Source organism: Otolemur garnettii, unplaced genomic scaffold (genome assembly GCF_000181295.1).
Source record: "Otolemur garnettii isolate 467f Iridium unplaced genomic scaffold, OtoGar3 scaffold00189, whole genome shotgun sequence".
Classification (NCBI taxonomy): Eukaryota; Metazoa; Chordata; class Mammalia; order Primates; family Galagidae; genus Otolemur; species Otolemur garnettii.
Genome location: NW_003852584.1, coordinates 1,974,990 through 1,998,773, shown reverse-complemented (window position 1 = coordinate 1,998,773; position 23,784 = coordinate 1,974,990). Strand labels below are relative to the sequence as shown.

Below are 23,784 nucleotides of genomic sequence, written 5' to 3'. Positions count from 1 at the left end.
GGAAAGGACAAAACTGCAGATGCAATTGGAAGACCTGTGGTTGCCAGGGGACGGGGAGGGGCGACCAGGGGGCACTGCTCCGTATGACACTCTAATGGTGGATTCCTGACATTATACGTTTGTCCAAACCCACAGAATGTACAACACCAAGAGGGAGCCCTAATGTAAACTGTAGATCTTGGTGGCTGATACGTGTTAATGCTGGTTCACCAGCTGTAGTAAATGTACCCCGTAAACATGAGACGCTGAGCTTAGGTCAGGAGATACTGCCAGGCAAGGGAGATCCATGGGAACTCTCTGTACTTTCTTCTTAGATTTTCTGTGAACCTAAAACCGTTCTCAAAAGATGAAGTCTATTAATTTTTTTTTTTTTTTTGAGACAGAGCCTCAAGCTATCCCTCCTGGGTAGAGTGCTATGGCATCACAGCTCACAGCAACCTCCAACTCCTGGGCTCAAGCGAGTCTCCTGCCTCAGCCTCCCAAGTAGCTGGGACCACAGGCGCCCGCCACAGCGCCCGGCTATTTTTGGTTGCAGCCGTCATTGTTGTTTGGTGGGCCAGGACTGGATTTGAACTTGCCACCTTAAGTGTATGTGGCTGGCACCTTAGCCACTTGAGCCACAGGCACCGAGCCTAATTTTTTTTAAGTATGTCTGGGGACGCCCCACCTTCCCCACTGCCCTTTGACCAGTCAACTCTGCATCCCTGGGCTGGAACTGGGGTGTGCTCTAAAACCTCTTCAGGAGACCCTAGACAACTCCCAGGCTATCCAGGGGCCTCTGTGTGCCCTGGGATCCCAAAGAGCTTGTATTCTCAATAGGGGTGACAATGGCAAAACTTGGGTCTTAGAGGGTGGGCAAAAACTCTTACCCTATAAAGCAGAGACCTGCACAGTATGTAGACAGAAATATGGCCTACCTAGGGAGCTGAAATTTCTTGGGGGAAGGTGATTAGGTAAAAAAATGTCTAAAAAGGTTTCTTGGCTGGGTGCAGTGGCTCACACCTGTAATCCCAGCACTCTGGGAGGCCGGTGGGCGGATTGCCTGAGCTTATGAGTTCAAGACCAGCTTGAGCTAGAGCAAGACCTCATCTCTAAAAAAATAGGTTGGGTATTATGGTAGGCACCTATAGTTTCAGCTACTTGGGAGACTGAGGCAAGAGAATCACGTAAGCCCAAGAGTTTGAGGTTGCTGTGAGCTGTAACGCCACAGTACTCTACTGAGGGCAACAAAGTGAGACTCTGACTCTAAATAAATAAATAAATTTCTTAAGGGTGATAATGAAAATAAAGATGAAGGACACAGGTGTAGAAAGGTCCCTTGGGGTAGGCGATGCAGGAGTGCAGAGAGGTTGAGAAGGGAACTGCCTACCAGGCCTCAACTCAAGCACAGGAGTACCGTAAATAAAGGGTTCCACTGCTTTGAAAAATAAAAAAGCTTGAATCTGGTAAATGAGCTAGTGTCCAAGCTTCTGGGGGACCCACTCTCTACTCTCCAATGAGTTCAAGGGACAGCATGAGCTCTGGAGCCAGAACACCTGGGTCCCCAGATAAGACCCTCCACTCATGAGCTCAGTAACTTGGACAAACCACGTCACTGTGTGTCTCAGATCGTCATCCACAGAATGGGCCCAGCAGTGGCCGCCTCACAGCAGCATAGTGAAGTGTCCAGGAAATGATCCACAGGAAGGGTTGGGACAGAGTCACATCTCCTATCACAGCTGGTAAACATAACAGCACCTTCTCCATCCCAAGATGCCAGCAGCTTTCACGTGCATGCAGTTTCACTGACTGCCACAAAGTGAGAAGGCCGCAGTGGAGAGAGGGTGTGAAGTGCCTGCTCACTCCAGAGACGTCACCTCAAGGACGCCTGCCTCTGAGGATTACCCGTTCCCTCCACTCACAGCCATTGTCAGGCTCCATTCAGGTTTCTTCTTTCTTTTTTTCTTTTCTTTCATTTTACTTTTCTTTCTTTTTTGGTGGGGGGTTGCTCAAAGTCTTGCTCTGTTGCTTGGGCTAAAGTGCCATAGCATCATCATAGCTCACAGCAACCTCACACTCCTGGGTTCAAATGATCCTCCCACTTCAGCCTCCCAAGTATCTAGGACTACAGGCATGTGTCACCATGCCCGGCTAAGTTTTCTATCTTTTGTAGAGATGGGGTCTCGGGGTCTCAGAGTCTCACTCTTGGTCAGGCTGGTCTAGAACTCCTAACTTCAAGTGATCCTAATACCTTGGCCTCCCGGAGAGCTGGGATTACAGGCGTGAGCCACAGCGCCCAGCCGGTACAGAGCTAAGCACACAGCAGGTATCTAAAAATTGCTGTCAAGACTCCACACCTGTGGCTCAAGTGGCTAAGGCGTCAGCCACATACACCTAAGGTGGTGGGTTTGAATCCAGCCGGGCCTACCAAACAACAATGACGGCTGCAACCAAACAAAATAGCCGGGCATTGTGGCGGGCACCTGTGGTCCCAGCTACTTGGGAGGCGGAGGCAGGAGACTCACTTGAGCCCAGGAATTGGAGGTTGCTGTGAGTTGTGATGCCACGGCACTCTACCCAGGGTGACAGCTTGAGGCTCTGTCTCAAAAATAAATAAATAAATAAAAAATAAAACTTGCTGTCAAATTACGGGTCTGCCCACCTTTCCTCTGGGCCTCATCCCTGTTGGATGACCTGTTTTTGCTCCATGTTCCCTACCCCACGGCCTAATTCGTCTGCACACACTGCCTGCTCAGAGAAGCAACCACCTGGGGCGCTCTAGGCCCCCAGGCCTGGGATGTCTTTCTCCATCTCTTTACCTCCTTGCAGAGTGAAACCCTTCAGTGTTTTTACTCTATACTGGGCAAAATGCCCTTGGAAGAAAGAGCATTCTGGGAGGATTACATGGCCTCTCTCAAGCCCAAATATGGCACAGGGTTTGGAGGAAAATTCTGTTTCCTCTCATTTTCAACAGTGAAACATAATCTCTCACCCACTCTTGCCACCCCTCTAGGGAGCTAAAAACCCTTCTTGCCTGGACAATCTCCTCAAAGTGATGGATTTGGAAACCTCCCTGCCATCTGTTCCTGATTCTGCAGGGGCCGCTTGGCTGTGTAAGGCACTGGGCTTGCCTCCGTCCTACCCTCCTTCCGCCCCATCTCCTGGCAGGCTGACTGCTCAGAGGCCACACTCTGCAGGCAGCTCAAGGGCAGCCCCAGGGAGCGGCATCCATACCTGCAAGTCTGGAGGGAGCGCTGGTCTGTGAGGATGTCTGAGCCGGACGGAAAACACAAAGTAGGAGTCGGATCCGCTCAGCTGGACTGAGACCTGCTGGGAGGGGTTGGAGAGAAGGAGGCAGGGGGGCAGAGGGCGAAAGACAGAGGCCAGGAGGTGGGCACCAAGGAGGGATGAGTCACCCCTCAGTGTGCCCAAAGCTCAGGCCCAACAGCAGATGCCAGAAGCCTCTACCTTCCCTCATCCTAAATCTTTTTTTTTCTTTTTCTTTTTTTTTTTTTTTGAGACAAGCTGTCACTCTGAGTAGAGTGCTGTAGCATCACAGCTCACAGCAATCTCAAACTCTTGGGCTTAAGCGATTCTCTTGCTTCAGCCTCCCTAGTAGCTGGGACTACAGGCACCTGCCACAACACCTGGCTATTTTTTTCTTTACTGGTTGTAATTGTCATTGTTGTTTGGCAGGCCCTGGGCTGGATTCAAATCTACCAGCTCTGGTGTATGTGGCTGGCGCCCTAGCCGCTGAGCTACAGGCACCAAGCCCCGACCCTAAATCTTACTCAGGCTTCACTGATGGGAATGACACTTGGGAAGGGGTCCCAGACAGGGGGCTGGGAAAACTACTCTGGACCCCCACATCTCTGCTCTAGTGTCTGTTTACACCCCCACATCCCCACTGCCTAGCTAACCCCAAGTGTGAACCAGACACTGTGCTACCAGCTTTATGATTATCACTCATTTTACCCCTGACACTGCCCTTCTTGGTTGGTCTTATTATCCCCATTTCCTAGCTGGCAAAACTGAGGATCAGTGGGGTTGAGTAATTCACCTGAGGACACAGAGCTAGTTGCCAGGGGAACTGAGAATTACATAAAGCTTAAATAAAACTAAGAGCCTTTTAAACTGAAAGCTCCTTGGCAACTGGAACAGAAATAGAGTCACTTGTACATCCTCAGTACCTAGCACAGAGCCTGGCACACAGCAGAGACACAGTCCATAGACAGTGAATGAGTGAACAAGCCAATACACCTATAGCAGCTGCTATGTGTTCACCCAACTAAGTGTCCCTTTCCTCCTGGATATCCAGCTAAAACTACGTGTCCCAGACTCTCTTGCTGCAAGGTGGGGTCGCGAGAGGAGAATGTGGATAGGAATGACTTATGCTGCTCAGGGTCCCAGAAAAAGCTCTTGCATAATTCACTGCCCTTTCTCTCCCCCATTCGCCAGCTGGGGTAGAGACACAGGTGGGGAAGCCTGGATCCCAAGTGACTGTGTGGAGTACAGCCACCCTGAACAGAGACATGAACTTTCACAGTAAAGCAAACATTTGTTTCTGACAATAGCTCTGCCTGATGAATCACGTGCATGCTGCTACAATAGGAGCTGTGGTGTTGGCTTTCTGGGGCCACCTCGCCACCTCCTCAGCCATACCATATAGGGACCCTTCACTCTAACATTAAAACCTTTCCTCCCTCAGCAAGGGAGCAGAATTCGGCCTCCTGACCTGGGATGCGACGTCATGCTTGATGGCAGCTTGTGCGTCTAGGCTGAAGTTGAATACTCCCTGGGGACTCCACTTAACGATGACACCCCCATCCAAGCTCAGGGCCTGAGGGAACCTCAGCTGGGAAGAAACAGACAGCACCCTTTACTCCTGCTAACAGTAAAGCTCTGCTTGGAGGATACAAACCAGTGTTTGCCCAAGCTGGGGACCGTACCTGGGAGGAATGAGCCATATCCAGGGCCAGGCTGTGCCAGATTTCTCCGTGCTGAGATCTGTCACGATGCAAGCCCTTTAAGTGCAGCATGACTTTCTGGTTGACCTTCAAAGTGGCCTCAACCTCCTTGTTCTTAGCCTGGGTGTGTGAGAACCAGAGGCGCTGAGAGAAGTCACCTCCCATCTCTGGGTGCCTGAGAAGCCACCCTTGGAACCCAGTAGTCATGAGAAAATGCTCCCAAGATTGATGGGGCAAAGCACAGTCTACACCCTTTTTTTTTTACTTACTCAGCAGAAAGTAGGGACAGGTGCAAGTGGGATCTTTCAGACAGGGGTGGTGAACCCCAGTGCCCACAGGTAGGGTTAGCAGGGTGGGCCTGAGGGGCGAATATGAGAACCAGGGTCTCATCCAGAGAGGTGCTCTGGCAGCAGTCTGTTTTTTTCACTGTTCCGCCCCTAACCTTCAGCATGAGTCCTGGCACATAGTAGGTGCTCAGTAAGTATTTGGAAGAATGCAAAACCACGAGTCATAGCCTGGAGCCCCAAGGTAAATGCTATGCTAGAGTAAAAGGCTGTGCAACTCACGGTGTAGCCGGCAGACTAACACTCCTCCCCAATGACGTCCATGTCCTGGTCCCTGAAATTTGTGAATATGTGACCTTACATGGCAAAGAGAATTTGCTAATTGGGTTGAGAATCTGTTAGGGAGTTTTCTTCTTTTCTATTATTTTTTTCTTTTTTGAGACAGGGTCTCACTCTGTCACCCAGCCTGGAATGCAGCTGTGCAATCATAGCTCACTGGAGCCTCAAACTCCTGGGCTCAAGGGATTCCTCCTGCCTCAGCTTCCCGAGGAGCTGGGACTACAAGGTGCCACCACACACAGCTAATTTTTCTGTTTTTGTAGAGACAGGGTCTCCCTTTATTGCACAGGCTCAAGCAATCCTCCTACCTCGACCCTCCAAAGTGCCAGGATTATAGGTGTGAGCCACCTCTCCTGGCCGTGAGTTAAGGATTTTGACATGGGGACAGGAGTCTAGGTTATTCAGGCAGCTGCAATGTAATCCCACTGGTGCTTGTGAGAAGGAAGCCGGAGGATCAGACTCAGATATGGGAAGATGCTACTCCCCTGGCTTCGGAGACAAAGAAAGGAGGCATGAGCCAAGGGATGCGGGTGGCATCTGGAAGCTGGAAAATTCAGGAAAAGACTCTCCCTGGAGCTTCTGGAAGAGATATAACCTTGTTAACTCCCTGGTTTTAGCCAACTGAGACCCATTTTGGACTTCCAATCTCCAGAATTATAAAATGTATGTAAATTTGTTGTTTTAAGCTGCACTTGATCGTGGCAGCAATAGGAAACTACACGTCATCCTTTATTTATTCACTCAACAACTACTTAGCTTCTGCCACATGCCGAGTTGCCATCTTTTCTATCTGCACTGAGAGAGAAGTTAAAAATGCCTCACCAGAGAATTTTATCACTGGGGTGCATCTTCAGAGAAATGCATGGCGTTATTTTAGAATGAAGACAGAGGAAGAAAAATAAGGGTCTAAGAGAGAAGGAAAATATGTGTCATTAAACAGACAAGGTTTTAGAGAGAGTAGACAACCAAATTAAGTTAAATTAAATTAAAGATCGCCAGGGACGATTTCTAGCCTGGTGTTTATTGTCAGTGGGATTTGGGGCCCAGTTTAATCAAATCTTCTGATTTTTTCTTATGAACAGCAGGAATCTGGGGTCTAACCAAAATGTTCTGATTTCCGATGGATATTTTTAAATGTAAATGCTAAGCAGACCAAACAAAACACACCTGCAGGTTGGATTTGGCCCCTGCGCCAATCTGCAACCTCTGGTTTAAGAAACAGCAGACAACCCTGGGAGACGTTTCTGCAGGTGTCCTAGGCTGTCACCCACCCCCTTCCCCTCAGCTCTGAGAACTTCACTACCTCACCTCTGGGGAGCCATTTGTGATTCTGAGATTTTTTTTTTCAAAGACAGGGTCTCACTCTGTAGCCCAGGTTGGAATGTACTGGCATGATCACAGTTGACTGTAATTTGAACTCTTGGGTCCAAGCAATCCCCCCTGCCTCAGTCTCCAGAGTAGCTGGGACTCGAGGCACATGCCATCATGCTCAGCTAACATTTTATTTGTTGTAGCAGAAAGGTCTTGCTTTATTGCCCAGTCTGGTCTTGAACTCCTGGCCTCAAGCAATCCTCTTGCCTTGGCCTCCCAAGTGCTAGGATTACAGACATGAGCCATTCTGTCTGGCCACAGCTTCTTTTAACTAACAGGCCCCAGAAAGGTGAAGATTGGTGCTCAATGGCTGGCCCAGCTCCACCCTCCTTCCCATAAGCTGTTGTCCATCTCACAAGAGAGAAACAACCTCCATCTTCCTTGGAGGTCAGCATACAGTAGATGCTCAATAAATGCTTGTTGAAGAATGCAAGTCATCTCCCAGAATGCCTACTCCTCTCAGCGGAGTCAGGAGGAAGACTTGGATGAGGGTCTAGCAGACCTGCCTTCAGCAGTTGAGAGAGATTATAATGCTACACTTCAATTGTTACAGCCACTGCCTACGAGGTGACTGCAGTGCCTCCACTTTTATAGACAAGGAAACTGAGGTATAGAGACATGAAATAATTTGCTAAGGACACATGGGCAAAACCAGATCTCACCCTCAGAAAGCAAAATGCCAGAATCTTCTAAGTCAGGGGTTCAACACGGTACAGCCCACATCTGGGTTGTTTTGATAAATAAGGTTCCATGGACACACTCCTGCCCATTCACTCAGGTAGCGTCTATGCCGCTTTCCCGCCGCAATAGCAGAGTTGAGTCATGGTGACATGGACTTTGTGGTCCACAGAGCCTGAAATAGCTCCTACCTGGTTCTTTACAGGAAAGGTTTACTGGCCTCTGCTCTGGGTCACAGCGTACACAGGGCTGTAAATAGCGTCAAGGTGGCAACTGTCCCTCAAGCGCTAATGTGACCAGCCCCTGTGGCTACTGTGGTTCCTAAAGTAGACATGGTACCAATTGTGAGTTTTCCACACTAGCAGAGGAAGCAGAACAATCACTCAAAAGCAGAACTGGGTTTGTGACACGTACTAGGAGCAAAAGGTACAGGGTACTGGCAGGGAGTGAATGGCTGCTCGGGAGGTGGCCTGGGGTCAGGAGAAATGATGCTTGAGCTCAACCCTAAAAGATGAGTAGAAGGAGAGGAGGCAGTGCTGCTGGCAGGGGTGACAGCTCCAGAGGGAACCTCAGCTGGGAAGAAACAGACAGCACCCTTTACTCCTGAGTGAGAGTTCACCAAACAGGAAAGAGAAGAAAAGGCTTCCCAGGGGAGGAAGTGGGCTATGCTAAGGCCTAGGTCTCCCTCCCCTGCCTCACTGCAGGTTTCCACAGTGATGGCCTGGGGCTGTCAAAGGACCAGTGCAAAGGTCCTGGGGCAGGTGAGGGATGAAAAGAGACAAGATGAGTGAATACAGGCAGCAAAAGGGGGCTGGAGGGTCAGGACTGGGGTCTTTATCCCAAGAGAAGCTCTGAGGGTTCTTAAGCAAGGGAGCAAAAGGATTATGTTGGCATTTAGAAAGATTCCTTTGGCTGTTAAACAAATTATAGTAGGGGGACTTTGCAGAACCGAGAACCCCGGCAGGAGAATGTTTCCTTTTTCTGTTAAAGATGATGGCAACTTGCCCTGGGTGCTGTGGTGGAAAGGTCTCCAGGGTCTTCTCACTTACAGTGTGCTGATTCCAAGTGACCAGGCACCCCTCCAAGCTCCTGGGGATGGCCTTATTCTGGTAAGGGTGTGTCAGACCTGCACAGACCTGGAGGGACAACGCATGCGCACACACGCAGGAAGGTCAGGAGGCAGCTGGGGGCCCTCTCCCCGGATCTCCCCCATATCCTGCTGTGCCCCAGAGCCCACTCACATAGGGGTGTCCAGCCTGGCGGCCCAAGACCATAGTCTGCAGGGTCTCCTCTCGGCCGTTCAGGACAACCCTCGTCTCCAGGGAGTAACGCTGGTGTTGCCTGTTGGCTGTGAAGGTCTCCTGCAGCAGGAGGCTCTGTGGGATGGGCAGGGGCAGGGGGTGCCTGGCGTGGGGGAAGGAGAAGAGGCTGGAGCCATTAAAGCAGGTGGCAGGGTCAGAGACCCAAGGGACAGACAGCACTAAGGTCTGGAGTCACATCGACTGGGACAGGAACTCAGGCTTGATCTTCCACTGGCCGTGTGACTTTGGGCAAAAGACTTCTCTGCACCTTGGTTTTCCCAGTCATGCAGTGGGGGCTAAAGTAATAATAATACGCTGGGAGCATCAGAGATGCCATCCGTGTACTGAACGCAAGCTTCCCCAGGGCAAGGGTTTCTGCCTTTGTGTTATCTGCCATTTTCCATGTGCCCTAAAGAGCACTTGACACATAGTAGGTGCTCAATAAATATTAATGAACTAAACAAATGAATGGAACCTCTGTAAATGACGACTGTTGTTACTGTTCTGTTATTGTTTTGGCCATTGGTGACTTGTCCAGGGTCACACAGCTGGTCAATGCATAGCCTGGACCCAGGATAGTCTGCTGCCCCCAACCTCATGCTGTTCCCTGTACATAGGGAACAACCTTTTTAACTGGGGATGTCTGGAGGAAGTGAAATGACTTCCAAGCACAGATTTTAGGGTGGGGCTAGAGATGTGGGGGCTTTTATGGTGGGTGGTGGTTTTTTCCCAGGCCCTGGCCTGGCAGCTCTGTACACCTGGGGGGTCTGTGACCCATGCTAGGGAAGTAGAACCTTGGGCAGCCACAAACCTCAGGAGTTTCATCTGGGGAAGGGTGCACGCGCCTAAGGAACAGGGTCCCCCGCTTCTGGTACAACATCCTTCCTCGCTTCTGCTCCTCCAGCTTGCCCTCCAGCTGCAGACCCTGAGGCTGGCCCCGTGCACAGGTCCTCAGAGCTGTGAGCAACAGGTGGGTCTTCTGGGGCTGCAACGAGGACCAGGCTGAAGGGAGGGATAGGCCAGAGGGACCATGCAGCTGACCATCCTGCCTTGCAGGGGGACAAGGGGCCGCCTTGTGCTGCCTGCCTGTTTCCCCTGGAGTAACTACCCAAGAACAGCTGAGCTGGGCTGCAGCCCTCACCTTGACCAACCTGTAAAATCCCACTGGTACAAGGCCATGCTGGACCTTCTTAGGTACCTTATGGGGAATAAAGAACTTGGGCTTCTCAGCTCAAAGATGCCAAGCTTTGCTCCAGAGTCTGTGCTAATGGGCCTGGGGTCCACTTCACCCATCAAGAAACTGAGGCTCAGGGAGGCTCTAGGTCACAGGCCAAACTGGTGGCAGGGAGGGAGGACCTAGGGAGTTTCGGCTGTACAGGCCATGGCCCTTACCCACTCCACATGCCTGTAGGCCGCTGTTAGGTTCAGCTCCTGCTGGGGGCCCTTCCACCAGCAGTGAAGGATCTTCCGGTGCCAGCTGCTCTCGGCACGGACCTTCCCCTGTACTGTTGCACTCCAGGGCAACTCGAGTTCACTCCGGCCGTGGAAGAGGCCCTGTGCCAAGGCCATCACTGTGGAAACCTGCAGTGAGGCAGGGGAGGGAAACCAAGGCCTTTGCACAGCCCACTTCCTCCCCTGGGAAGCCTTTTCTTCTCTTTCCTGTTTGGAGAACTCTCACTCATCCTTCAAACCCTCTGCCAGGCCTATCCTGACTGGCTTTGGCAGGCTGGTTATTACCCAGAGGGCCTTGAGACGAGAGGAAAAGCTCCTCTCGGTGGTCCCAGCCCGCAAGCACACACGACTTCCTCGCCCCTCTCCTCTCCAGTTTGGGAGGGAATCCCTGATGGGATCTGTGACTAGGGACTCAGGAGGGTGTCTGTACCCTGAGGGCACAGGCTGGCAGGCGGCCTTCCCTCCTTTCACCACTGTCATGGTCTTCAGAGACTGGGAAGGGCTGGGCGTGGTCAGGTGTACATTGGGGTAGGAGAGATGGAGCACTTAGGCCCACCGCTCCAGCCAGGCTCCCCGTGGTGCCCTGGCCCTGCTGGTGCTGTCCCTTGCTCACAGCGCTCTCACAGGGGCCACACATGGAGAGGTGATGAGACCAAGATGGGATGTGGCGTTGCTGAGCCTCTGGCCAAATACCAGAGCCCCATTACACCTTGTCCTGAGTCACCAACTCTTGAATCTTCCCAGAAGATCTCCCCCACCCCCCACCGCCAGCTTCCCCATTTCAGCGGCTGGCTCTTCTTTCCACCCAGATGCCTGGGACAAAACCTCAGTGTCATTTGTCTTCTTTCTTTTGCACCCAGACACTTGCTGCCACCTCTGCTGTCATGGTGCCATCCCCTCTAGTTGGGCCCTGCTGCCCTCCACTCTAGTTGGGTCAATGGCAGGGGCTAGTTGGCCAACAACTGCACCTCATACTCCTATCCTGGCTCGACCTGCTTCCAGAGCCTCCCTGGGGTCCCTAAGATCGCCAGAACACTCCCGGAGCCTCAGCATCAGAGGGGACGTCCAGTCCCAGGCAGCCACGGTCAGGGCCAGACCTCGCCTCTGGGTCCTCCTGCTTCCCAACAGCAGGGCAGGGTTTGTGTGCTAAGTGCCCTTGGCCATGCCCTTGGGGACAGCTCTTCCCCATCAATACACCGAACACAAGTGGAGACACACACTTCAATCAGCAGATGCTAAAACCTACCCACCGCCCAGAGGCTTTCATACTGGTTTTCAGCAAAAGCCTAATGTCTACTTGTTGCCAAAGTCTCATTCAACCTGCTTTCCTGCTTTATTTCACTCCCCATCAGCTACTAAGTGGGAATATGGGAAATCCAGGTTTTTGTTTTAGGTCCTCTCTCCCCAGAGTCACTTGGCAGCTAACTCTGATGGTTATAAACACCAGGTGGGCCAAACTTCACACACATGTGACCAGGGGCCTCAGGTTTTCCCCTATGCATGGGAAGAAGATGTCAGCGTCAGAGAAACTGCCCCTGCCCCACCTGCTAAGTGGGGAGGGCGCAGGGCTCCTGGCTGAGCGCTGCTCACCCGTAGGTAGGTGGTAGTGGGCGTGTAGACCTGGATCTTGCCTTCCCTGTTGTGGCCCTGACTCTTGCAGGTCACGCTGACCACCAGGCCCTTGAGGGTCCAGGCTTTGCCCAGTGTCAGCTCCAGGACAGCTTGGAATGTGGCTCTGTGTGGCCAGTACAGCCTGTGAGCTGCAGAGACCACCAGCCATGGACTATTCAGGTTCATGGCACCTGCAAAGGGACAGAGAAGGAGAATCAGGTACGTGGGGCAGGAAGGAAACTTCCAGAGGGAGCAAGAGGTCCAGTCTCATCACAGCCACCATCGACATATCTCAAAACTGGGACTGACTGGGCATGAGGGAACTTTCTAGAATGATGGTAATACTGTGAATCTTGACAGGGGCTCAAATGACACAGCTGCATGCACATGTCAAAATTCATCCAAGGGTACCCTGGAGATTTGTGCATTTCACTCCAATTAATGAAATGTGACCTGAAGTGTTTATGGGTGAAATATACAATGTACGACTTACTTGGATCACACCAAAAACTAAGAAGCATGGATAGGCGGATACATGGGATAAAGCATGTAGGGTAAAATGTGAATAGCAGAATCTAGAACAGGGTATGGTGTTCACTGTACAATTCTTCTTACTTTTCTGTATGTCTGAGATTTTTTCATAGTAAGATACTGACAAAAAAATACTGGGAAGAACTGGAAAGTGGGCCCTGGAGTGTGATGACACAGGGCACGACCTTTCCTCTCCTAGGTCACTCAAGCTCTTTGAGCCTATGCTTCGTCATGAGTAAAATGGGTATAAACTACTAGTCACTGGGCACTAAGACAAAGTAAGCACTTTTGTTAAAGAGTAAATAACACCACCACCATCATCACCAGAACGCTGACATTCAATACAGCCTTGAACTCTCCCATGATTAACTAAACTAGCTCACAGAATCCCTCTCCTCTTTTGTAATGAATAACTCAATTCATCCAAAGATTAATTCAATAGACATTGTCAAGACGAGTGTTTTTGTAGCAAACAAGCAAGAACAGTCACTGACTTTGTGGGACTTGTCCTCTGGGGGACAGGAGGGAGGGGAGGGACAGATCTCAAACAGATGAACCCATAAAGAGAACCCAGGTAGAAATGCTAAACTCTATGGAGAAAAGGAGGCGGCAAGTTAGCTGAGACCTAAATTAAAGATGAGGGGAGGACACCCTCCACCCCTGCTGGGGATGGGAGGTTTACTGTCTGGGGAAACTGAGTCAGAGAGTCTCAGCTATAGGAACACCAGGCACAGGTAGGGTAGAAATGAGACGCCAAGGTGAGAGCAGGGAGATGCCAAATGGTGGGCAGCCTGGTCCCCTGCCTGGTTGCTACCTCCTCCACCACACACACAGGAAATGGGGTAAGACTATTCCACAGAAGGACAGAATGAAGGAAAAGAAAAATCCACATATATGGATCCCAGGGGCCCCCAAGACAGAAATCAATACACCTCCATGTAGCCTCTCTCTGGAAGCTACTGGAAGATGTGCCCCATTAGAGTAAAGGAATAAATCAAGAAGAGGGGCACAGGTGCAAGGATCAGGGGCTGTGACCCAGAGCAGGCGTGAAAGGAATGCCAGGATGATGGTGAGGGGACGCCACAGGACCACAGCTGCACTAGTCTACTTTGGAGCAGAGGCTCCAGGACGAAGGTATACGCGAAAAATATCAGAACTAATGGAAGCTGATAAACAATCTGATATGTCTGATCATTTGGAGAAGAGGTTTTCAACGTCACCGAACATTCTGGGAATAATTGGTAGGAGAAAAATAGAAAGCTAATTCAACAGGGGGGAAAAAAGACAATTATAACTTCCGGGAAAACAACAAGTTACAATCTTAGCATACTACGTGGCTCAGCTATGATAGACATATATGGAGTCATAATTATGTAAATGTTGAATGTTAACAAAATATAATTCTTTTAAAAGGATGAAGGGGAATTAATATTTGAAAAGGACAAGAGTAAGAATAAAATTTTCATCCTTTCCAGTCAGAAATCTGTGGCGTACACCTAAAAGAGAAAAATAAAGAAATAAAAATATGATTATATTATTTTAAAAGATTAGAAGATAGAGCAGAAGAAACAGCTAAAAGAAAGATATATTGAAGTCAGGGGTTGAAGTTGCTGTTTTGTTTTTTTGTTGTTGTTGTTGAGATAGAGTCTTGCTCTGTTCCCCAGGCTAGAGTATCATGGCATCAGCCTAGCTCATAGCAACCTCAGACTCCTGGGCTCAAGCAATCCTCCTGCCTCAGCCTCTCAAGCAGCTGGGACTACAAGCACCTGCCACAATATCTAGCTAAAATTTTCTGTTTTTAGGCTCGGTACTTATAGCTCAGTGTCTAGGGTGCCAGCCACATACACCAGAGCTGGCGGGTTCAAATCCAGTCTAGGCCTGCCAAACAACAATGACAACTACAACTAAATATAGCCAGGCATTGTGGCAGGTGACTGTAGTCCCAACTACATGGGAGGCTGAGGCAAGAGTTTAAGGTTCCTGTGAACTGTGCTACCATAGCACTCTACCCCGGGCGACTTAGTGAGATTCTGTCTCAAGAAAAAAAAATTAATTAATAAAATAAAATTTTCTATTTTTAGTAGAGATGGGGTTTCTTTCTTGCTCAGAACTCCTGACTTGAAGCTATCTTCCCACCTCAGCCTCCCAGAGTGCTGGGATCAAAGGCATGAGCCGCTGTGCCCAACCTAGAGGTTGCTATTTTGAGCAAGACTTGGGGTAGGTAGATGTGAAGCAGAAGATTGATTCTTATTTTAAACTTTAACTTTTAAAAACATTTCAAGTATATACAAAAGCAGAGAGCATAATATGATAGGTTCCCATGTAACCACTAACCCAGCTTCAACATTGCCAATTCATACTCTAACGCCCTTTTTTTTTTTTTTTTTTTTTGAGACAGAGCCTTACTTTGTTGCCCTCTGTACGATGCCATGGTGTCAGAGCTCACAGCAACCTCAAACTCTTGGGCTCACGTGATCCTCTTGTCTCAGCCTTCCTAGTACCTGGGACTATAGACACCTACCACAAAGCCCAGTTATCTTTTAGAGATGGGGTCTTGCTGTAATTTAGGCTGCTTTCAAACTCCTGAGCTCAAGCAATCCACCCACCTTGGCCTCCTAGAATGCTAGGATTACAGGTGTGAGGCACCATGCCCAGCCTACTAATTCACTTTTTTTTTTTTTTTTTGTGTGGGGCTGGGTTTGAACCTGCCACCTCTGGCATACGGGGCCAGCCCTACCCTTTTGAGCCACAGGTGCTGCCTCTAATTCACTTTTTCAAAGAGGCAGAGTCTCACTCTGCCACCCAGTCTGGAGTTCAGTAGCTATTTACAGATACGATCATAACTCACCCCAGCCTGAAACTCCTAGGTTCAAGTAATCCTCCCACCTCAGCCTTCCAAGTAGCTGGGTCTACAGGTTCATGCCAATACGTCCAGTTAATTTCTAAGATTTCTTTTAGAGATGGGGATCTCGCTATATTGCCCAGGTTGTCTGAAATTCATTGCCTCAAGCAACTTCCAGTCTCAGCCTCCTTCATAGCTGGGATTATAGGTGTCAGCTACCTCACTCAGCTCATTTACTTTTTAAACGAGTATTTTAATAAAAATAAAAAATCAATTGAAAAAAGTAATTCAAGGATCAACTATGGTAAATCCATTTTTTAAAGTGAGAGACTCTTTTCCAGTAAGAAAGTAAAGTAAGTGCAAAGGCCCTGGGGAACAGAAAGGGGCTACAGAATAATGAGGAGAAAAAGAAGCATCAGGGGCTTGATGATGCAGAGCTTGATTGCCAAGGGTTACAAATTAGGAGGAAAGTATGAGGGCCATGGGACATGTTAAAGCTTTAGCCCAGCAAACGAAAGGAAAAGGTGTTCTAGGTAGTGGGGATGTTACAGAAAATGCCTGGAGGCTGGACATCTGGGCCGCTAACCAGGGAGGCTCCCCAGCCTGTACTCACCTTCCCACTTCCACAGGGTGGCCCTCGACGTGTCCTTCCACTGCCCGCCTGCCACAAAGAGCAGCCGCCCGTTGTGCTGCACCTTGAGGTGTGTGCTGCTCTCCACGTGCGGCTGGCAGAGGCTTGAGTGGTACAGCTGTGCACGGCCATCCACCTGCCTCTCAGGCACCTGCAGCACAAACTGGAGAAGCCCCCGCCCCGCCCCCAGATGCCAATCAGATTGTGCCACTCCCAGCCTAGGATGCTCCACTGGCTCTCCATCCCGGGGGGGGGGAGCTCCCTGGATCTCAGGATCCGCCCCAGCCCACCACTCTGGCACAGGTCTTGGGATTCCACCCCCTTGTTCTTTACACTGTAATCGTATACATGAGAAAGAAGAAGGAAAAAGAAAAGCTTGGACTGAGAAAGTAAAAATCTGCCCAGGCATCCATTAGACTAGAACAACAGACACAGATAAAAAGCCAGTTGCAAAATTAATGCCACAGCTATACAGTATGTTGACAAGGGGTGGAATGGCTGGGTCTTACGGTAAACTGTGTTTGTTCTGAGATAGAGTCTCACTATATCGTCCTTGGTAGAGTACCGTGGAGTCACAGCCCACAGCAACCTCAAACTCTTGGACTTAAGTGATTCTCTTTCCTCAGCCTCCCACGGAGCTGGGACTACAGGCACCTGCCACAATGCCCGGCTATTTTTTGTTTGTAGTTGTCATTATTGTTCAGCAGGTGCAGGCTTGGTTCCAACCCACCAGCCCGAGTGTATGTGGCTGGCGCCCTATCCACTGAGCTACAGGCATTGAGCCTGGTAGCTCTACGTTTAACATTGTGAGGAACTGCAAAAAGTTGCGCCATTTTATAATCCCACCAAAAATGTGTGAAGGTTCCAATTTCCCCACGTTCTCACCAATACTGCCTGTCTTTTCTGTTTTAGTCACATTACTGGGGGTGAAGTGGCTCCTCACTGTGGTTTTGGTCTGAATCTCCCTAACGGGTAGTTGAGCGTATTCTCGTGTGCTTATTGGTTATTTGTATATCTCTTCAAGAAATGTCTATTCAAATCTTTTGCACATTTTAAAATTTGTTATTTGCCTTTTTATGCTGGAATTGTAAGAATTCCTTCAATGTCCTGGACACCAACCCTTCTCAGATGCGTGACTGCCAGACGTTCACATCTGTCCTGTGGGTTGTCATTTCACTTTCTTGATTGTGTCCTCCAAACCACAAAAGTTTTCAGATGTGATGAAGTCCCATTGATTTTTGTTGTTATCATGTATACTTTGGGTATGATATCTCAGAAACCCTTACCTGATTCAAGGTCATGAAAATCTACATTTTATTCTAGGAGTTTTATAGTGTTCATCCTTAAATTTAGTTCCATGATTCATTTTGAGTCCGTTTTTGTATTTAAGGTAAAATAGGAGAGTCCATTTTCATTCTTTTGTATGTGGCTATGAGGTTGTCTCAGTTGGACACCCAGTTTAACCGATGGTTAAAAACACCCTTCCTTCCCTCCCTTAATTCCAAGGGCTGTCCAGAAAGTATCCAGCCACTGGTTGGATACTTTCTGGACAGCCCTCATACATTGGCACCCTTGTCAAAAATCAATTAAATTTTTTTTTTTTTTTTTTTTTTTGCAGTTTTTGGCCGGGGCTTGGTTTGGATCCACCACCTCCGGCATATGGAGCCGACACCCTTCTCCTTTGAGCCACAGGTGCCACCCCAATTAAGTTATTACAAGCACTGTCATATATCACTTCATGACGGGGATCCATTCTGAGAAAGGTGTCACTAGGCCACTTCACTGTTGTGTGAGCGTCAGTCAGTGTACTTATGCAAACTAAATGGTCTGGCCAGCTACACACCTAGGCTATATGACACAGGCTTTGTCCCTAGGCTACAATCCCGCACAGCACATTACTGTACTGAATGCTGTAGGCAGCCGTTACCACAGTGCTCAGTATTTGTGTACCTAACATACCTAAACAGAGAAAATATACAGGGAGAATACGGTATTATAATTTTAAGGGACTACTGAAGTATATGTGGTCAGTTGTTGACCAAAATGTCATTATGTGGTGTGTGACTGACTGTATGAGGGTTTATTCTTGAACTCTCCATTCTACTCCCTCGGTCTACATAACTATCTCCATGTTAGTATCAGACTGTTTTGATTACTGTAACTTTATAGTAAGTTTTGAAATTGGGAAGTATGCATCTCTAACTATGATTTTTTAAAGACCATTTTGGCTATTCTGGGTCCCTTGCAATTTCACATGAATTTTAGGATCAGTTCATCAATTTCTGCAAAAAAGGCAGCTGGAATTTTAACAGAGACTGACAGGGATTGTTGAAACTGCAGATCAATTTGGGAAGCATTGTCATTTTAACAAGTCTTTCGATCTAAACAGATTGGATACCTTCCCATTTATTTAGGTTTTTAATTTCTTTCTTTTTTTTTTTACAGTTTTTGTCCAGGGCTAGGTCTGAACCCACCACCTCTGATATGTGGGGCCGGTGCCCTACTCCTTGGAGCCACAGGCGCCACCCCAGGTTTTTAATTTCTTTCAATAACGTTTTATAGTTTTCAGAGTATTAGCGGTGTATGTCCCTTGTTAAATTTATTCCTCAGTGTTTATTATTTTTTGATGCTGTTGGGAATATACCTGTTTTCTTAATTTCATTTTCAGGTTGTTTGTTACTAGTGTATAGAAACCCATCTGATTTCTGTGCATTTTCTTGCAACTTTGCTAAACTTGTTTATTAGCTCTAATAGGTACTTTCTGTTTCTTTAGAGTTTGCTGTATGCAAGATCATATTTTTTCCTCTTAATAAATCATAACCGTGTACATTAATGGAGTACAATGTGCTGATTTGCAAGATCATATTATCTGCAAAAAGTTTTACTTCCTCCTTTCCAACCTAGATGCCTTTGATCTATTTTTCTTGCTGAATTTCTCTGGCTAGAACCTCCACTAAGACATTGAACAGAAATAGTGACAGCAGGCATACAGTCTCGTTCCTGATCTTAGGAGAAAACGCTTAGCCTCTCTTAACCATTAAATATGATGTAACTGTGGTTTTTCATAGATTCCCTTTATTAAACTGAGAAAGTGACCTTCCATTACTAGCTTGTTGAGTATTTCATTTTTAATTATGAAAGGGCGCTGAATTTTGTCAAACGCTTTTCCTCTATGTATTGAGATGATCGTGTGGTTTTTGTCCTTTATCTGTTAACATAGTGTATTACATTGTTTGATGTTTCAGATGTTAAACCAACCTTACATTCCTAGGATAAAGCCCACTTGGTCGTGGGGTAGAATCCTTTCTATATGCTGCTAGATTCAATTTAACAGTATTTTCTTGGGCATTTCTGCATCCATGTTATAAGAAATAATGGTCTGTAGTATTTTCATGTTGTCTTTTTCCAATTTTGATACCACGATGAAACTGGAGTCATAGGATAAATTGGGACATGTTCTCTCCTCTTGACATATCTTTTAGTAAATATTTCATACTACCTTAATTCTAGCTCAGTTCAATCTAGCCAAGAGGTTAAGTGCCTACAGGGATATCAGTTCTGATTCTGCTACAAATTGCCTGTATGACCCTGGAGAAGTCCCTTTACCCAATTTCTTATCTGTAAAATGAGGATAGATAATGTATATCTCACAGAGATTAAATGATAATACAAGCAAAGAGTTTGACCCGTGGCCTGGCAATAAGTGGTTCATAATTGTTCACTTGCCCTTCCCGCACCTACTCACCATACACATCTCAAGGATAAAGATCATCTTATTTAAGTTTGTCCCCCAGAACCTAGCACAATCCCTGCCAAAGTTCAAGAGGTTGGCATAAATGCTTGATACTGGATCCCAATCTCTTCACTGAAACCCTTGAGGCCAGATGTGTCCATGAAATAAAAAATTTTTAAATGTTAGAATAGTAACATAATGCATACTCTATAATTATGTAAAGAACTCCTACCAATCAGCCGGGCATGGCAGCGGCTCATGCCTGTAATCCCAGCACTCTGGGAGGTCAAGGCAGGAGGATCCCTTTAGCTCAGAAGTTTGAGACCCTGAGCAAAAACAAGACCCGATCTCTACCAAAAATTGAAAAATTAGCCAGGCATTGTGGCAAATATCTGTAGTCCCAGCTACTTGGAAGGCTGGGCGGCAGGAGAATTGCTTGAACCAATGAGTTTGAGGTTGCTGTGAGCTAAGCTGAAGCCATGGCACACTAGCCTGGGAAAAAGTTTTTCTAGGGAAAAACTCCTAGAAATCAAAAAAAAAAAAAAAAAATCAAGTCACTTAGTATTTTCCCAATGGTAATCTTTCATAGAAAAGGTAATAAAAATGTAGAATCAGTGCACAAAGAGAATTGCTTGGTAATATCTTACTGAGAAATGCACAAACAACCAGATATCATTACTACTTGCATCAGTATTTTCTTTTTTCTTTTTTTTTTTTTTTTTGAGACAGAGCCTCAAGCTGTCCCCCTGGGTAGAGTGCCGTGGCATTACAGCTCACAGCAACCTCCAACTCCTGGGCTCCAGCGAGTCTCCTGCCTCTGCCTCCCAAGTAGCTGGGACCACAGGCGCCCGCCACAACGCCCGGCTATTTTTTGGTTGCAGCCGTCATTGTTGTTTGGCGGGTCCGGGCTGGGGATTCGAACCCACCACCTTAGGTGTACGTGGCTGGCGCCTTAGCCGGTTGAGCTATAGGCGCCGAGCCGCATCAGTATTTTCTAATGGTGGGAATCAATTATTGGTGAGAACCTGGAAACTGCTGTCTTGGACATGGCTAGGGGGCGAGAGATTGGTACCAATGTTTTTGGAGAAAAAATTGGCAAAAGCCAGAAAATTAAACATGCACAAACAATCAGATACCATTACCACCTGCATCAATATTTTCTAAAGGTAAGAATCAATTACTGGTGAAAACCTGGAAACTGCTGTCTTGGACATGGTTGGGGGGTGAGAGATTGGTACAAATGTTTTGGGAGGAAAAATTGGCAAAAGCTAGAAAATTAAACATGCACAAATTCTACAACCCGGAAATTCCACATGATGACTCCTGTCCCAGAGACCCTGTCAGACATGTGCTCCGGGAGGCATACTTAAGGATCTTCAGGCATACACTGTACATTCCACCAAGAGTGAAATGCCAAAACAAGACTCAGAGCATCTCATGGACCATGACACAGCTGTTTAAAAGAATAGAACAGATAGACGTCTACCAAAATGACACAGAGAGTTCTCCAAGACCCATTGCTGAAGGATGCACAGTAAAACTCAAAACTGAATGCTTTTGACAGGCCCACAGAGCAAATAGAGAGATAAATTTCTTATCTCTCCTGCCCCAGAATATAACCATGGCTCCTTCTGGGCATCTGGGAAAAGAACCAGAACTGGGTGTGGTACCTGTCAAAGGGAATTTTAACTGTATTTTAAATACTTGTTTTTCTAATAATTTAATTTAAAAATTAATACTTAGGAATAAACTTGACCAACGAGGCAAAAGATTTGAATCAATGAGTTCACTAAAAACTATAAGACTTTGGTGAAAGAAATTAGAGAAGACACAATAAACAGAAAAATATCCCACGTTCATGGATTGGAAGACTTAACATCATGAAGATGTCAGTACCACCCAAAGCAATCGGTGGACGGAATGCAATTCCTAACAAAATCCCAGTAGAATTTTCTTTCTCTTTTTTTTTTTTTTTTTGCTGAGATAAGAAAATCTAGCCTAAAACTTGTATAAATTCTCAAGGAACCAAATACCAAAACAATCTTGAAAAAGAAGAGCAAAGTTGGAGGTGTCACCAGGCTACAGTAATCAAAACAATGAAGTGTGGCCAAAAGACAGACAGACAGATCACTGGAATAGAACAGAGAGCTCAGAGATAAACCCTTGCGAAAAGGTGCCAAGCCCATTCAATAGGAAAAGGATAGTTTTTTCAACAAATGTTCTTGGAAAAACTGGATATTCACATGCAAAATAATGAAGATGGATGATTACCTTATACCATGTATATGTGTAAAAATCAACTCAAAGACTGAGAAATAAGAACTAAAACTATCAAAGTCTTAGAAAAACTCTGAGGAAAAGCTTCATGACACTGAATTTAGCAATGACTTCTTGCAAATAGGTTGATAAATTGTGCCACGTCGGAAACTTAAAGCTTCTGTGCATCAAAGGATACAATCAACAATGTGAAAAGGCAAATTATGTATCTGATAAGAAGTTAACAGAACATATTAAAGAACTCCTATAACTCAACAACAACAAAACAAGCATCCTGATTCAAAAACAAAGGATTCGACAAGACTTTTCTTTAAAGAAAATATCCAAATTATTCATAAGCACATGAAAAGAGATGCCCAACATCACTAACCACCAGGAAAATGCAAATCAAAGCCACAGTGAGAAACCATTTTACACACATTAGGATAGCTGTTCTAAAGACAACAAAAAACAAAACCAACCAAATAAACAAAACACCCCCCACACACAGAACGCAAGTATTGGTAATCAGAACATTTGTATGCTGATGGTGGGAATGTAAACTGGTACAGCTGCTGCAGGAAACAGTATGAAGTTTCCTCAAAGAAGTAAAAATGCAATTGCCATATGGTCCAGCAATTACACATCTGGGTATGCACGCAAAAGAACTGAAATCAATTGCAAGAATTAAAAGCATCAAACAGATATGTGTCCACCCATCTTCATAGCAGCACTATTCACAATAGCCAAAAGGTGGAAACAACCCAGTGTCTATTGACAGGTGAACAGATAACCAAAATGCAGTATATAGACAATGGAATATTAGCCTTAAAAAGGAAGGAGATTTTGACACATGCTACAACATGAATGTTGAGGACATTATGCTGAATAAAATAAGCCAATCACAAAAGGACAAATACTGTATGATTCCACTTGTATGTGGTACCTAGAATAGACAAAATCACAAAACAGAAAGTAGAACAATGGTTGCCAGGGAATGGGAACCAGGGAATGGGGATCAGGGAATGGGGAATTAGTCTTTTACTTCTGCAAGATGAAAAGTTCTGGAGATGGATGGTGGCAACATTCGCAGAAGAATGTAAACGCACTTAATGCTACCAAACTTAAAAATGCCACTTAAAAATGGTTAAAATAGCAAATTTTATGTTATACTACATATATGTTTACCTGCAATAAAAAACAATTAAGAGGGGAAGGGAGGCAAGATGGCCAACTGAAGCCAGTTTTCGGCAGAGGTTCCCATACAGAGGGAGAAATTATGGCCAGAAATAACCCAATAATGTGGAAGATCAGGAGCTGAGCTGAGAGAGAGGATTGATAGGTTCACATCACCCCTACTTGCAACAAGGAAACAAATTTCAGCTTCTCTAGCCAAATGGTAAAAAAATGATCAAGGGGTGGAATCAGCAGAAAAACTCTGGCAACATGAAAAATCAGAGTAGATCAACTTCCCCAAGGAACGACAAAGGAGACACAACAGAAGATCTCATTCATAAACAAATGGCTAAGATGTCAGAAATCAAATTCAGAATTTAGATCGCAAATAAGATTAACAGAATGGAGGCAAAGATGGAATTCGAAATTCAAGGAGCAATTCAAAAGTTGTCTCAAGAATTTAATGAATTCAAAGACAAAATCCCCAAAGGAGAAGAGGATGGTCTGAAAGGCACAGATACTCTACTCCAAGAGATAATTGAGGAAAACTTACCAACCATGGCAAGAGATACTGAAATTCAGATAGCAGTTTCAGAACCCCAGCACAACTCAACCCAAATAAAGCATCTTCTA

The 23,784-nt window shown here is 46.7% G+C and overlaps 1 protein-coding gene across 1 annotated transcript in view; it reads right to left on the bottom strand.

The window, feature by feature from the left end:
* Positions 1–23,784, bottom strand: part of LOC100953830 — a 54,691-nt gene that overhangs the window by 5,363 nt on the left and 25,544 nt on the right. The window contains exons 12-20 of the mRNA XM_023507567.1: positions 15,969–16,149; positions 11,962–12,173; positions 10,312–10,500; positions 9,765–9,904; positions 8,860–9,022; positions 8,668–8,754; positions 4,929–5,066; positions 4,715–4,834; positions 3,214–3,306 (exon numbers count right to left, since the gene is read on the bottom strand). Coding sequence (XP_023363335.1) covers positions 3,214–3,306; positions 4,715–4,834; positions 4,929–5,066; positions 8,668–8,754; positions 8,860–9,022; positions 9,765–9,904; positions 10,312–10,500; positions 11,962–12,173; positions 15,969–16,149 — 1,323 coding nt within the window. The remainder of the gene's footprint in view (positions 1–3,213; positions 3,307–4,714; positions 4,835–4,928; positions 5,067–8,667; positions 8,755–8,859; positions 9,023–9,764; positions 9,905–10,311; positions 10,501–11,961; positions 12,174–15,968; positions 16,150–23,784) is intronic.